At 42.5% G+C, this 13,722-nt stretch overlaps 1 protein-coding gene across 10 annotated transcripts in view; it reads left to right on the forward strand.

Annotated features, from left to right (window-relative positions):
• herc1 (HECT and RLD domain containing E3 ubiquitin protein ligase family member 1) overlaps positions 1–13,722 on the forward strand; it is a 67,917-nt gene that overhangs the window by 49,844 nt on the left and 4,351 nt on the right. For all 10 annotated transcript variants that reach the window (XM_086143861.1, XM_086143864.1, XM_086143863.1 and 7 more), the window contains exons 62-76: positions 502–801; positions 889–954; positions 1,097–1,222; positions 1,833–1,971; positions 3,823–4,004; positions 4,146–4,301; positions 4,768–4,890; positions 5,002–5,104; positions 5,227–5,396; positions 7,782–7,920; positions 8,336–8,505; positions 8,729–8,898; positions 9,793–9,958; positions 10,033–10,109; positions 10,198–10,450. In XM_086143861.1, coding sequence (XP_085999987.1) covers positions 502–801; positions 889–954; positions 1,097–1,222; positions 1,833–1,971; positions 3,823–4,004; positions 4,146–4,301; positions 4,768–4,890; positions 5,002–5,104; positions 5,227–5,396; positions 7,782–7,920; positions 8,336–8,505; positions 8,729–8,898; positions 9,793–9,958; positions 10,033–10,109; positions 10,198–10,450 — 2,340 coding nt within the window. The remainder of the gene's footprint in view (positions 1–501; positions 802–888; positions 955–1,096; positions 1,223–1,832; positions 1,972–3,822; positions 4,005–4,145; positions 4,302–4,767; positions 4,891–5,001; positions 5,105–5,226; positions 5,397–7,781; positions 7,921–8,335; positions 8,506–8,728; positions 8,899–9,792; positions 9,959–10,032; positions 10,110–10,197; positions 10,451–13,722) is intronic.

Raw genomic sequence — 13,722 nt, forward strand, 5'->3', positions numbered from 1 at the left:
GGGGGAAAAAAGAAAGGGAATTGTTCTGCACCGCTGATATGCAAAATGTAAAATGCCTAATCCATTGTGTTTACGAGCTGACAGTTCTGCATCAAAAGTTTTCATGTTAATCATGCAATTCAAATTGTAAATACCTTTTTGTCATCAGGCTTTGAAGAGTCTGTCTCTCATTACTTAAAGATGGCAGATGACCACCCACACGTACCATGTAGAAATAAATGGAAAACTGAAAAACCAACATGATATTAGATTTAGCAAAAACTATTTTTTTTTACAAAGAACAGCTAAACTAAACCAAAACAAAATGTACTGCTGAACAGCTAGACTATTTAATTGAAGTTTGGTGTGTAGCATTTGAGGAAATGCAAGGGAAAAAAAGAACATTTACCAGGAGAACCCCAGACAAATGCTGTAACAGACAGGTTAAATAACTGACATACTCTAAAAAGCTTCCAAAAGTAATCCGGATGATGTCATTGTTGTTTTCCTATGACCCTGCAGCCCCATGTTGTGTGTGGGGAGCAGCTTGTCCACAGCCCCTACATGCAGTGCCTTGCCTCACTGGCTGTGGGACTTCACCTGGACCAGCTCTTGTGCCGCCCGCCTGTGCCGCCCCTCCTCCGACACTGCCCTTTAGAGTCTGGCACCGCTGTGTGGAGTGCCAGTGAGTGGGCCTGGTTGGACTGCTTCTCTACAACGGTCAAGGCAGCTGAGGCCCTTGCTCGGGGAGTCACCTTCCCTGAGTCATTCACTGTTCCAGATCTAGAGCCTGTGCCCAAAGATGAAATGGCTCTGCTCATGGTAAGCAAAGAACCTGTTATTGTAGCCCTGTTTATGGTGTAACAAGCACATGCATATGCCGTATCAGCTTTTTTTTATCTCTGTTAGGACAACAGTAAATGGGTGCCTGGAATAGATGAACAAATCATGTCATGGGCGACATCTAGACCAGAGGTAATTTATATCAATGAGAAGACCAGTTTAATTAGCTTTTTCATATTCATTCTCTTCAGTCTCGAACAGTGTTAAATACTAGACATTTCAGCATGTCCATTTTCCATTCATGGGTTTGTCTGTGTCTGGTGGGGATTTGCAGGACTGGCACCTTGGAGGGAAGTGTGATGTGTTTCTTTGGGGGGCTGGACGGCATGGTCAATTGGCAGAGGCTGGCAGGAACATCTTGGTGCCAACCACTGCGCCTTCCTTTTCTCAGGCACAACAGGTGTACAAATAATACTTCCTAAGTGGCTATTTTGATGAAGGAAATGGTAGAGAGAGGATAAAGAAGTCAACAACAATATATGTATATTATTATATTTAGTAGTTTAATATATTTTATACTTGTTTTTTTTATTCAGTTATTCAGTTCTGCAAAAGCATACTATTTGAACAACTCTCAAGTCATCTGTCGACGCAGGTTATATTTTCCAAGCTATTTTCCCAAGCTGGCAAATTTGCAGTTTGATGGAATCTTAAACCACCAGTCTAAGCAAGTGGATCATATGAGAGACTGTGGGATTTAGACACGGACCAAAAAGTGTCAACAGTTAATTTTCAGTGGCCTGACTGAGATAGACAATTATTGTGGACATGGAAATTCTGTATTTGTTATGGAAAGACCTTTGAAAAGTCTTTGAAGTCCACCTGATGAATAAAGAATGAGGCCTATAAATAACCTTGATACCTGTATAATACTATTAAAAGATTAAGAATACGTATTTTTTGAGGGTGAAACGAGGGGCCAGTTAGGAAATTGGAATAGAAGTTAACGAGGCCCGTCTGTCCTTCAGTTTCATCCACATTAACCTGTCCTTTCACATGTTGCCCACTAGGTGGTATGTGGTCAGAACTGTACCTTTGTCATCCAGCCTAATGGGACAGTGCTGGCATGTGGAGAAGGCAGCTACGGTCGCCTGGGTCAAGGCAACTCTGATGACCTACATGTCCTTACAGTCATCTCAGCACTCCAAGGTGGTATCCTATCTTTTTCTGTACAAAGCATATTTTGACACTCGCGTCTATATTTGTAAAAGGATGCGATCTATACAGGTTGACGAAACACAGAGATAATGATGGAAAGGATGTACAACAGATCCGGTCGATAAAGGATAGAGAGGGAAATGTATTGACAGATGCTAGGAGAGTGATGGGAAGATTGAAAGAGTACTTTGAAGAGCTGATGAATGGGGAAGACAGAGAGGCAAGGGTAGAAGTGGTGACTATGGTAGACCACAAAGTAGCATAAATTAGTAAAAGTGAAGTGAGGAAGACATTGAAGAGGATGAAGAATGGAAAAGCAATGGGTCCTGATGACATAACTGTGGAGGTGTGGAAGTGTCTAAGAGAGGCAGAGGTAGATTTTCTGACTCGATTATTCAACAGGATCTTAGAGAGTGAGAAGATGCCTGAAGAATGGAGACAAAGTGTTATGGTGCCCATTTTTAAGAATAAAGGGGATGTGCAGAATTGCGGCAACTATAGAAGGATAAAGTTGATGAGCCATACAATGAAGTTATGGGAAAGAGTATCGGAAACTGGTCTGAGAGCAGAAGTCAGCATTTGTGAACAGCAGTATGGCTTCATGCCTGGAAAGAGTACTACAGATGCAGTATTTACTTTGAGAATGCTAATAGAGAAGTACAGAGAAGGTCAGAGAGCTGCATTGTGTTTTTGTAGACCTAGAAAAAGCATCTGACAGGGTGCCAAGAGAGGAGCTCTGGTATTGTATGAGGAAGTCTGGAGTGGCAGAGAAGTATGTTAAACTGGTGCAGGACATGTATGCTAGCTGTGAGACAGTGGTACGGTGTGCTGTAGGGGTAAGCGAGAAATTCAAGGAGGAGGTGGGACTCCATCAGAGATCAGCTCTGAGCCCCTTCTTGTTCGCAATGGTAATGGACGGGCTGACAGATAAGGTTAGACAGGAATCTCCATGGACTATGATGTTTGCAGATGATATTGTGATGTGTAGTGAGAGCAGAAAACAGGTAGAGGAAAATCTAGAGAGGTGGAGGTATGCTCTGGAAAGGAGAGGAATGAAAGTTAGTCGCAGCAAGACAGAATATATGTGTGTGAATGAGAGGAACTCGGGTGGAACGGTGAGGCTACAGGGAGTGGAGATTAAGAAGCTGGAGAATTTCAGGTACTTGGGGTCAACAGTACAGAGCAAGGGAGGATGTGGAAAAGGGGTGAAGAGACGGGTCCAAGCAGGTTGGAATGGGTGGAGAAAAGTGTCGGGGGTACTATGTGATAGAAGACTATCGCCCAGAATGAAAGGAAAGGTGTACAAGACAGTGGTGAGACCAGCGATGCGATATGGCCTAGAAACAGTTACAATGATGAAAAGACAGGAGGCAGAACTAGAGGTTGCAGAGATGAGGATGTTGAGGTTCTCTTTGGGATGGATAGGATCAGGAATGAGTCTATCAGAGAAACAGCACATGCTAGATGTTTTGGAGAGAAGGTCAGAGAAGCCAGACAGATGGTTCGGTCATGTACAGAGGAGGGATAGAGAATATATTGGTAGATGGATGCTGGAATTGGAGCTGCCAGGTAAGCGGTCTTGAGGAAGACCAAAGAAAAGATTTATGGATGTAGTGAGAGAGGATATGAAGGTAGTTGGTGTGAGAGAGGAGGATACAAAGAATAGGGTTTCATGGAGATAGTTGATTTGCTGTGGCGACCCCTGAAGGGAAGAGCCGAAAGAAGAAGAAGAAGAAGAAGTCTATTTTTGTAAAAGGGAGGGTTGGACATTGATTTGATTCTTTGATTCGTTTCTGTGATGGTTTGCTGTAACCTAATTGTCATTATTTTTTTGTTTATCAGGTTTTGTTGTAACTCAGTTAGTGACGTCATGTGGCAGTGATGGCCACTCCATGGCACTGACAGAGAGCGGTGAGGTCTTCAGCTGGGGTGACGGCGACTATGGAAAGCTAGGCCATGGGAACAGTGACCGACAGCGCCGACCCCGACAGATTGAGGCTCTGCAAGGAGAGGAGGTCGTGCAGGTCAGTCTGCTCAGGAATGAGGAGTACAGACACAATAAAAATAGACTTTATTCACTTGCTGTAGGAAACAAAGAATTTGCTGCTAGGCCCTCAAATACAAGCATACAAAGCTGCAAATATTTTTTCCTACTTCCTTTCCAGATGTCCTGTGGGTTCAAACATTCAGCTGTGGTCACAGCTGATGGAAAGCTTTTCACATTTGGTAACGGTGATTATGGTAGACTTGGTTTGGGAAACACTTCCAACAAGAAGCTGCCAGAGAAGGTCACAGCACTGGAGGGCTACCAGGTTGGACAGGTAGAGTGGACTGACAATGGAAGAAATGTGTTGTCGATTGACTTTGGTTGTAATATGTTTTCGAAGGAAATTTGTAAAACAAGTTTTTTTCCACTCCGCAAATATTAGACTGCCTCCTAAAGTGATAGTTAAGTGCTTTCACTTGTATATGCCCTCACATATGCCTTTTGAAAATCAGACTTCTCAAATCTCATTCATTTTGTAGCCAGTCGAGAAATCTGCTAACTGAAGAAAGTAGACGGTAAACGAGGTACTTTGCTAACAAATTCTTGTGGAAATCTTCTTCAGTTCTGAAGAAGCCTCTCAGATTAGGGGTAAAATGTTTTTAAGTGAAGAAATTCAAGTCCAGTTGCCACAACAAGGAGATTTCGGCAAGAATTCACCATGACCTGGATGACGGAAAACCTCCACAGACAATTTGCCAACAATTGATTGACAAGTGCTTTGTTTGTTGCTTCTTCCTCAGGTTGCTTGTGGTTTGAACCACACATTGGTTGTATCTAGTGATGGAATGATGGTGTGGGCTTTTGGTGATGGAGATTATGGAAAACTGGGACTTGGCAATTCCACAGCCAAGTCTTCACCTCAGGTACGCACATTTTGAGGTTTACCAGACAATCTCAGTTGTATGTTACACATTACTAATGTGTTTTTAGGTACATTTTTTACCAAAAATAAATTTGAACATTTGACTTTTTAGAAAGTGGACATGCTGTGTGGAATCGGCATCAAAAAAGTGGCTTGTGGAACACAGTTTTCTGTGGCTTTAACCAAAGATGGAAAAGTGTTTACATTTGGCCAAGGTACTCTGTCTGTCTGTCTGTTTGTCTGTCTGTCTGTCTGTGTTATCTATGTTTTGAGCTTGGATGGGAGAAAAATTGTATTATTAAAATATATGCAATTATATCTTCCACTCCTGTTGCAGACCGACTTATTGGCTTGCCGGAAGGCAGAGCCAGGAACCACAACCGGCCCCAGCAGATACCAGCTCTTATTGGGATCCACATCCAGGATGTGGCTGTTGGAGCTGAACACACACTGGTGCTATCCTCCACAGGGGATGTTTACACCTGGGGCAGCAATTCAGAGGGGCAGGTACATGGCTCTCACATACAAACAGTCTGAACAGGGCTAATTGCAGTAACTTAACCTCAAAGGGAGGCCATATTCTCAAAACACCTTAGAATCTCAGCTTGAATTAGTACACTGTGAAAAGTAGTGACAAAACACCCAGTTTATTTCATTTATATTTTTTTTATTCAAAACATTAAAATTAAGTATCAGCAAAGTGTTATTTCCCAAGCAGAAACAGAGCAGTGGACCTCCTCCTTACTTTGGCCTCTGCAGACCCTCCTTTGTGAAGCTTTCCTCGAACACTCAAAAAGCTGTATATGTTATTACATTGAAAGAACTGTCAATGTACCAGTTTGTATTTTGAATGTAAAGGTTCAGAACCATGTACGGCAACCGTTGAACATTTCTGATCAGGCTCCAGTTTTTACGTGGAACAATTAATTTCTTAATTTAGCCATTGCCCATATCTCTGGGAAAAAATGTTCACCGCCAGCCATTCCAGTCGAAGTCTCATTCTCTGGCAGTTGTTCATTCCTGAGGAAACTCCTAATGTGTCTACCTTGTCTTCCTTTGCCTGTGACATGATTATATCAATTTATTCCTCTGATTTTATTTTTTCCTTCCAAAATATCTCTTTCATAGATCTCCGAGAATTTCCTTTCATAGAGAAAAGAGGGTGTAGCAGGATGCAGTGTTGTAACAGCAACTTCTTTCTGTTTGCAATAATTCAGATATACTAGCGGTACAGGAAAATAAGTTTTAATAAGGATTCACATAGTGATGCAAGGAATTGGAATTTTGGATGATCAGACAGTGAACTCACTGGCACAACCATTCTGGCTGGTATAAAGGGTGGCAGCTTCAGTTTCAGTTTGTCGTCAATATTATTTGGTTGAATATTGATCAGAAATTCAGATTAGTCGTTTCTAAATATGATTATTTAGACTATAACTATGGTACTCCCCTCTGATATTCCACCTATTGGGGAGGTAGATAGTTTGTGTGATCATAGTCCACCAAGGTGAAAGGAGTTTCAGGAAGCAGTGAAGCGAGCAAGGGCCTCTTCAGCCCCGGGACCTAATGTGGTGCCCTACCGGCTTTATAAGAGTGCACGGGTTGTTGTGTTGAGGTGTCTGTGGAAACTGATGTAGGTAGTTTGGAAGAAACAGGTTGGAGCACGGGGAATCTTCGTTCCAAAGGAGGGGGATTCAGTAGAAATAAGTCAGTTCAGACCAATCAGGTTGCTCAATGTTGAAGGAAAGATTTTCTTAAGTGGTAGCACAGAGACTGTCTAGTTAGCTAGGAAAGAAAAGATTAATTGATACTTCATTGCAACAGGCTTGAATTCCCAGCTTCTCTTGGTGCTTTTTAGCACACCACCATGATTTGGCACCAAATCCAGTCCAGGGATTTGTAGTGTTTTTAGACCTGGCTAAAGCTTTCAGGTCAGTGCCACATAGGCTGTTATGGAAGGCTTTTGATTCTGTTAGAGTGCCAGGCAGTATAAAGAATTTAGTAAACGCGTACTTTGCTGAGATTCAGCTCTGCCTTTTTAGGGTAGAGTGGACTACAGCATGGCAGCAGCTGGAGATAGGCATTATGAAGGGGTGCATAATTTCTTCATTAGCTTTTATTATGACAATGGAGGTAATTATTAGGGCTTCGAAATGGGTGGTAGGTGGAGAAAGGCTCCCGGGTGGGCCTGTTGCTGTGGTCTGGGGTGGAGAGGATAGTATATTTTATCTAACTAAGATCCCCCCGGGAGGATTGGGTTGACGAGGCTAGTGCGCGCAAAAAAGATAGGTATGCTGAGATGGTAGCAGAGGCAGATCAGTGAGGTTGGACATCTTGGGAGCGGCCTGTAGAGGTGGGCTGTCGTGCATTTGTGCCAAAGTCTGTCGTTGCATTCATGGACAGCGCCTGCAACTTGCAGTCAGTAACATGTCTCGGGCAGTAGAACAAGCAAGTGAATGGTTATGGCTAAGGAGGAAGCATGGTTACAGGGGAGGTTGTGAAAGAAAGATTGTTAGCTTTTTGTTTAGCTATGAAGCATGGAGGGGGGTGCTTCCAGGATGCTGGATTTCACTGTCAAGCCTTTTCGATGAAACATCGATGATGGAAGGTGTTTACTTGAAAACCCCAATGATATGCTTCCTACTATTGTTTGCTAAGTTGGTGAGGTGGTAGCCTGCAATAGCTGGCTGGTTGTTAGTCATCGATGGCTTCACTATAGCCTGGATTAGGCCTCTAGACACGTGTTTACCTAGGATTCTGGCACAAGGGACAGCAACAACTTGCCCTGTGTTTTAATGAATAATAGATATAATGGTTATAAATGGTAATTATTGATTTCTAGTGATTCATACCTTTACAGAACATAGTTTAACATGTGAATTTTCTGTCCAGCTGGGTTTGGGACACACCAATCATGTAAGAGAACCCACTCTGGTGACAGCACTGCAGGGCAAGAACATTCACCAGATCTCTGCAGGACGCTGCCACAGCTCTGCGTGGACGGCGCCCTCTGTGCCACCTCGAGCACCAGGTCAGACACATCAAGGAACACACCATGCACACCATGTACAATTATAAAAACTGATTTTTCCTCTAATTCAGTATCTCATCTTTAAAAACTGCAAAAAGAATAGAACAGATATGAGGGAAAGTTCCAAGACACACACCCACTTCTGCTATCATTTACTTGCTTTTTCTTGTCCTTTTAATTCTTACATCTACAATATGATGCTAAAAGTGATCTCAAACCTAGCCAAAGCATTTTACGCTTTATTCTGTACTGATGTTGAACAGAAACCCAAGCTGAATATTTTTCTTACAAATGTTCTGCTACTGTTGGTAATTCCTTCCTCTGTCTCTTACCTTTCACTTTTTAAACTTTTTGCTCTGTCCTCTTACTGCCTTCACTGTCATGGTAACACTGATTATGGCTCTCGCCTCCTCAGGCTCCTCGGTTCCTCTGCAGCTGGGCCTCCCTGTGGCTGTGCCCCCTCAGTACAGTGGGCTGAAGGAGATGAGCATTGAAGCAGTGAGGGCTCGCCTACGCCTGCTCTACCACTTCTCTGACCTCATGTACTCCTCATGGAGACTCCTCAACCTCAGTCCTAACAACCAGGTACTCACAGACCCAGGATGGCAACACTTAAAGACTTTGTTCTCTTTACACAAAATATTTGTACTTGTTGTAGATACCTGTTGCACAACAAATTAAATGTTCTGACTTAAATGGTTTGTGGAAGTTTTTCAGCGTAAATCAGAACCTGAATTGCCTTCATTGCATAGGGACTGTGTTATACAGTGATATGTAGTGATCAAAACCAATGATGCCTACTTTACAGAGCTCAACCTCACACTACAATGCTGGTACCTGGGGGATTGTCCAGGGCCAGTTAAGACCCCTGTTGGCCCCTAGAGTGTATACTCTCCCCATGGTGCGTTCCATTGGCAAGACCATGGTACAGGGCAAGAACTATGGCCCCCAGATCACTGTCAAACGGATCTCCACACGGTCAGTGCTTCATCTTTGCATGCATGTTTATGCTTGTGTGTGCATGCACACATGAGAAAATGTAATTTCCCACCCATTCTCAATTTCCAACTCAGCCTGAGTAAACATGCAGTACTATGCATTATGTTAAGGGGCACACATCTAGGAAACCTAACCTTGTCAATGAAAAATCTGAAAAACTTACAAGTCTTGCAAAGTTAAGCAAGCATTCCTTTACTTCCTTTATGAGTTGTAAAATCAAATTTTTCATCTGAAAGGGCCTCCTTTTCTAATCATCTATTCAAAAGGAGCTTTTTGAACCGTGTTGCTGCCTAATAGGAGCATCTTCTTGTTTAGCTGAAATCCCTTTGTCATATGTTAAGGTCATGTCCCGTAAAAGTCCAGGTTAATATTCTTTTAATAGTTATAATAGTAATAATGTGCATTTTTTTTTTTTGTGGCTTTTGACCTGCATAACATTTTCACTACAAACAATGGAGGTTCAATTGTTTCAAGAGAGATATAGAGGAACCCTGTTTTAATCATTTATTTGAACAATTTGCAGCTTGTTGGCATTAGAATTTGTTCAACTAGTATTTGGTGTATTTCACTGCCCTGTATTTTTATCTCCAATTTCAAACAGAATGCAATTTGCAGCTTGTTGGCATTAAAATTTGTTCCACTAGCATTTGGTGTATTTCGCTGCCCCTTGTTTTTATCTGCAATTTCAAACAGAATGAAGAACAGTGTTACTGCTGCAAGTTAGAAGCATTGTGTGTGCGTGTGTGTATTTAATGAACTCTCGCTTCAAGCTTGTTTGATGTTTGACTGACCTGCCTGTTGGGGATAGGCTGATTCATTGTCTTTCATTTAAAACATTTTCCTTTCTTCCTTTCTTCTTTCAACTGTCTGCAGGGGGCGAAAGTGTAAACCGATCTTTGTGCAGATCGCACGCCAGGTTGTGAAACTCAATGCCACCGACCTTCGATTACCCTCAAGAGCCTGGAAGGTCAAACTGGTCGGTGAAGGGGCTGATGATGCAGGTGGAGTCTTCGATGATACCATCACAGAGATGTGTCAGGTATGATCCGGCAAATCCGGTTAGGTAGTTTGTCATTGGCTTCGAGGATTTAACATTTGTAAACGTGTTGATAGGAACTGGAGACAGGAGTGGTGGACCTTCTCATCCCTTCCCCCAATGCCACTGCAGAAGTTGGCTACAACAGAGATAGGTAAGGAATTCCATGAAGGATGTGGTCTGACACGAGTTAAAATCAAAAGCAATGAATGACACTCAACATTTCTCCGTTTACTCTCCAGGTTTCTTCTCAGCCCATCTGCATGTCTGGATGAGCATATGCTCCAGTTCAAATTTCTCGGCATCCTAATGGGTGTGGCCATTCGCACTAAGAAGCCTCTGGACCTCCACCTGGCACCCCTGGTGTGGAAACAGCTGTGCTGCATCCCCCTGGTGCTGGAGGATCTTGAGGAGGTGGACCTCCTTTATGTGCAGACGCTCAAAAGCATTCTTCACATTGAAGACAGCGGCATCACTGAGGATAATTTCCATGAGGTGGGGAATATCACTAAATGTAAAGAAGCTTATAGAAGCTGGACTGCTAACTTGTTATTTGTTTGTTTTGCTTCTTTGGGGGTGGTATTATCATAGCTCAGAGGAGATATCAGGTAGGCTGAGGTAAAATAATAGCAACCGCCTTTTTTTTTTTTCATTTGAAATGTCAGTCAATCGATTGTTCTGAATCTTAAATTTTTAGACGTTTATATTTGTTCTTGGGGAAAAGGGGAAATTCCCTTTTTTAAAAAAAAAGGAGGGATAGAGAATACATGTGCAAAGAATTAATAATAAAACATTGTATTGTTGGCATAATTCCATAAATAATGTTGATCCAGGATTCAAATATTAGGGCGGTTTCATTTGTCCGTCTATGTTCAACTGTGCACAGCAGCCATGTATTTTACCTTCAAGCTGTTTTTGTTGTTTGTCTTGATGGAAAACCAGATACTCCAATGATTTATGGTACTGTCTTTCTGAAGTGGTTTTGAAGCTTGTTCTAGCACATTTGTCTAATTGCTGGTTGCAGTAAATTGTAAGTCTGGATTTTATGTCTCTCTTCCATTTTGAGGCCAGATGTGACTCTCAGTTGCCCAAGTTTCACCACACCGGCACCATCTTGTTACCATGTAAAACCACAACAGCTCTTTCCCAGTAATACTGTTGTGATTGTTGAATTAACACTGTCTGCCTCTATTACCTCAACCACCCGTGCTGTGGCCATTCAGTGAAGTGGACTGTTTGTTCTTAAATTAATGCCATGTGAGTTTGTTAGAAATAGTTTTATCTGTTTATTGGTTAGTGCAAGAAGTTTGTGATTTGAGTTTGTTACTTATCTGGTCAAAGAAAACTGGCTTTTCATGAAACTAAGTACACTCATTAAACTCAAGTGTGGATTGTTTGTCTTGTTAAAGGCTGTGACCTTAGCTTGGAATGTAATTATCAAAAGTAGTTTCAAGCCACACCTTCGTAACTGAAGGCACACAGGTGATGATTGTTTCGATAGCCTCTCCTATAACAAGTGAAATGCTAGGTCACCAGAATTGTATGAACATTGCTAAGATTATAACACACCCCATCGTCGGATGTCACACACAAGTACACACGCCAGCCTGTATAATTGATTGACAGTGAGTTCATGTTATCTGATTAAGCCTGCACTCGGGCACTTACAGTCAGCATCTCAGTCACTGGAAGAATGAGATTGATTTCAGCTTATGAACGTATTGAGAGGATAAGAAGTTAGTTGGTGTGAGACAGGAAGTTACAGAAAATAGGGTCAGATGGTAGAGGTTGATTCGCTGTGGTGACCACTGAAGGTAAAAGCCGAAAGGAAAAGAAGGCTCAGCCCCATGAGCCCAGGCATTATGGTAATTTTAGGAGTCAAGAATCACTGTTGCTAGTTTGTTCAGTCTTTGAATATATCCCATCACAAAGTAGCTCTTAAAGCCACTTTATCTATCCTAACACATGTCACAACATCCAGACTGCTGATTGTACAACTAGATTTCTGAAAACCCAGTCAGGCTGAGAGTATATCACCACCACTGTTCCCTCTAAGCCACGTGTTTGTGCAATCGCGCACTGCTCTAGCGTTCTCCGCGCACAACAAAGCTGAACTGTAAATAAATTAAACACATTTATTTTATTTACAGTTCAGCTTGGATTTTATTTTATTTATTTTATTCTGTGCGCGGAAAACGCACGCTGCTTAGAGGGAACAGTGATCACCACATGCCTGGTTTTGCCCAAAATATAGACATAGCCATGTATTTTCCCAATTGTTGAAATATGTTCTTTGCACAGCAAATATTTCATTCTGTGTAAATGTATTTCTCAATTGTAATTGACTCACTTGCAGTTGCATCCACTGGTAACCCAGTGTCTTCCAACCTCTTGATCCCACTGCAGCAAAGTTCTTTACTGTTATCTGTTGGGTCAGAATGTAATCTGAACTGTGGAGAAATTTCAGGGCTGGCTTTGCTATTAAAACAGTTATGTATCAAACGTGATGTCAGGCAATAAGTTAAACTCATTCCATGTGGATCTACTCAATGGCGAGTCCGCAATCCTTTCATTAAAGGATAAACAAACATGAAGCAGCTGATAGTGTTCATGATGTACTGTATTCAGACTGTCTGAATCAAGAGAAAGGTGAACTTCTTGCGGGGGAAAAAAGTTTTAGGCTCTATTTGGTCTTGAGCCAGGTAGGACTGTGAATCTTAGGTCTGTCTACTTGGACTTTATTGACCTCACCTAAACCCCATTGGAGGACTCCAATGGGCTCAACCATAGATATCAACATATACTTCTCAGTCATTTTCAATAACCAAAAAACAAAACAAAATTGGAGGACACTCATCGTTCTTCCAGAAGACTGTAGCCTGCATCAGATATGTGAACCTTTAAAAGGTCTGCAATTTTCACAGCAGACTGATGCAGAGTCGCCGACATGTTTGTTAGATTTCACACAGCTCCCTCTAGAGCCGCAGTGGTCTTAACACAGTTTTCCATACATGGTAACTTTAAAGTATCAGTTTGGAGTCATTGTAGGTTTTGTTAGAGCTGGAAGGGAGCCCTGTGGGGGGAGGGTGGTCTCTGCTAAGCTCAGCTGCCTCTCCACTCTGGAACAATCTGTTCCCGCCCTGTCTCTATTCAAACCTCACCACGTCCGAGGCTCCGGGCATTACTGATAAAACCATTGCGACAGAGTGCACACACCCCACCCAAACCCGCAGCTCTGCTGGCCCGGAGCCCCTCTCCTGACCAAACAACCTCACACAACCCCTGCACTGTAAATCCCCGGGAATGCCAGGGCCACTGTTGAGGCAGCACATCCTGCCTGGTGGCAAGCTGGCTTTGGTCCCACCCTTGTGGAGGTGGGTGGGTTGCGGGGGCCGCTTCTGCTGCTTTTGGTTTGAGAGGAGAATTTCCACGTGTCCGCTTTTCAGCTGTTCTGTTGGCTTCAGTCTCTGTTCTGCCAGCTGAACTGTCACATTTCTCGCCTTGATGATTTCTGATCGCTTGTCTGCCTGTTAGTAAAATACATAGATACCTTTTCCTGCTGCAACTGAGCAAGAATGTTAACTACTAAAACGAAAGCTGTTATCAAATACCCATTATCATTCTTCGACATTTATGGGATTCAGACTTGCGAAAAATGCAACCCAACTCTTGTTTGGCTGACTGCAGGAAGACTCGTCAATGAAAACGTGTTCACTATTAAAAGAAAAAAAAATTGATGATGCTGGTCAGATTAATACTAATGAGTC

This window comes from Fistularia commersonii, chromosome 3, assembly GCF_037954325.1.
Source record: "Fistularia commersonii isolate RoL2024-O1a breed Wild chromosome 3, RoL_Fcom_v1.0, whole genome shotgun sequence".
In the NCBI taxonomy this organism is placed as follows: Eukaryota; Metazoa; Chordata; class Actinopteri; order Syngnathiformes; family Fistulariidae; genus Fistularia; species Fistularia commersonii.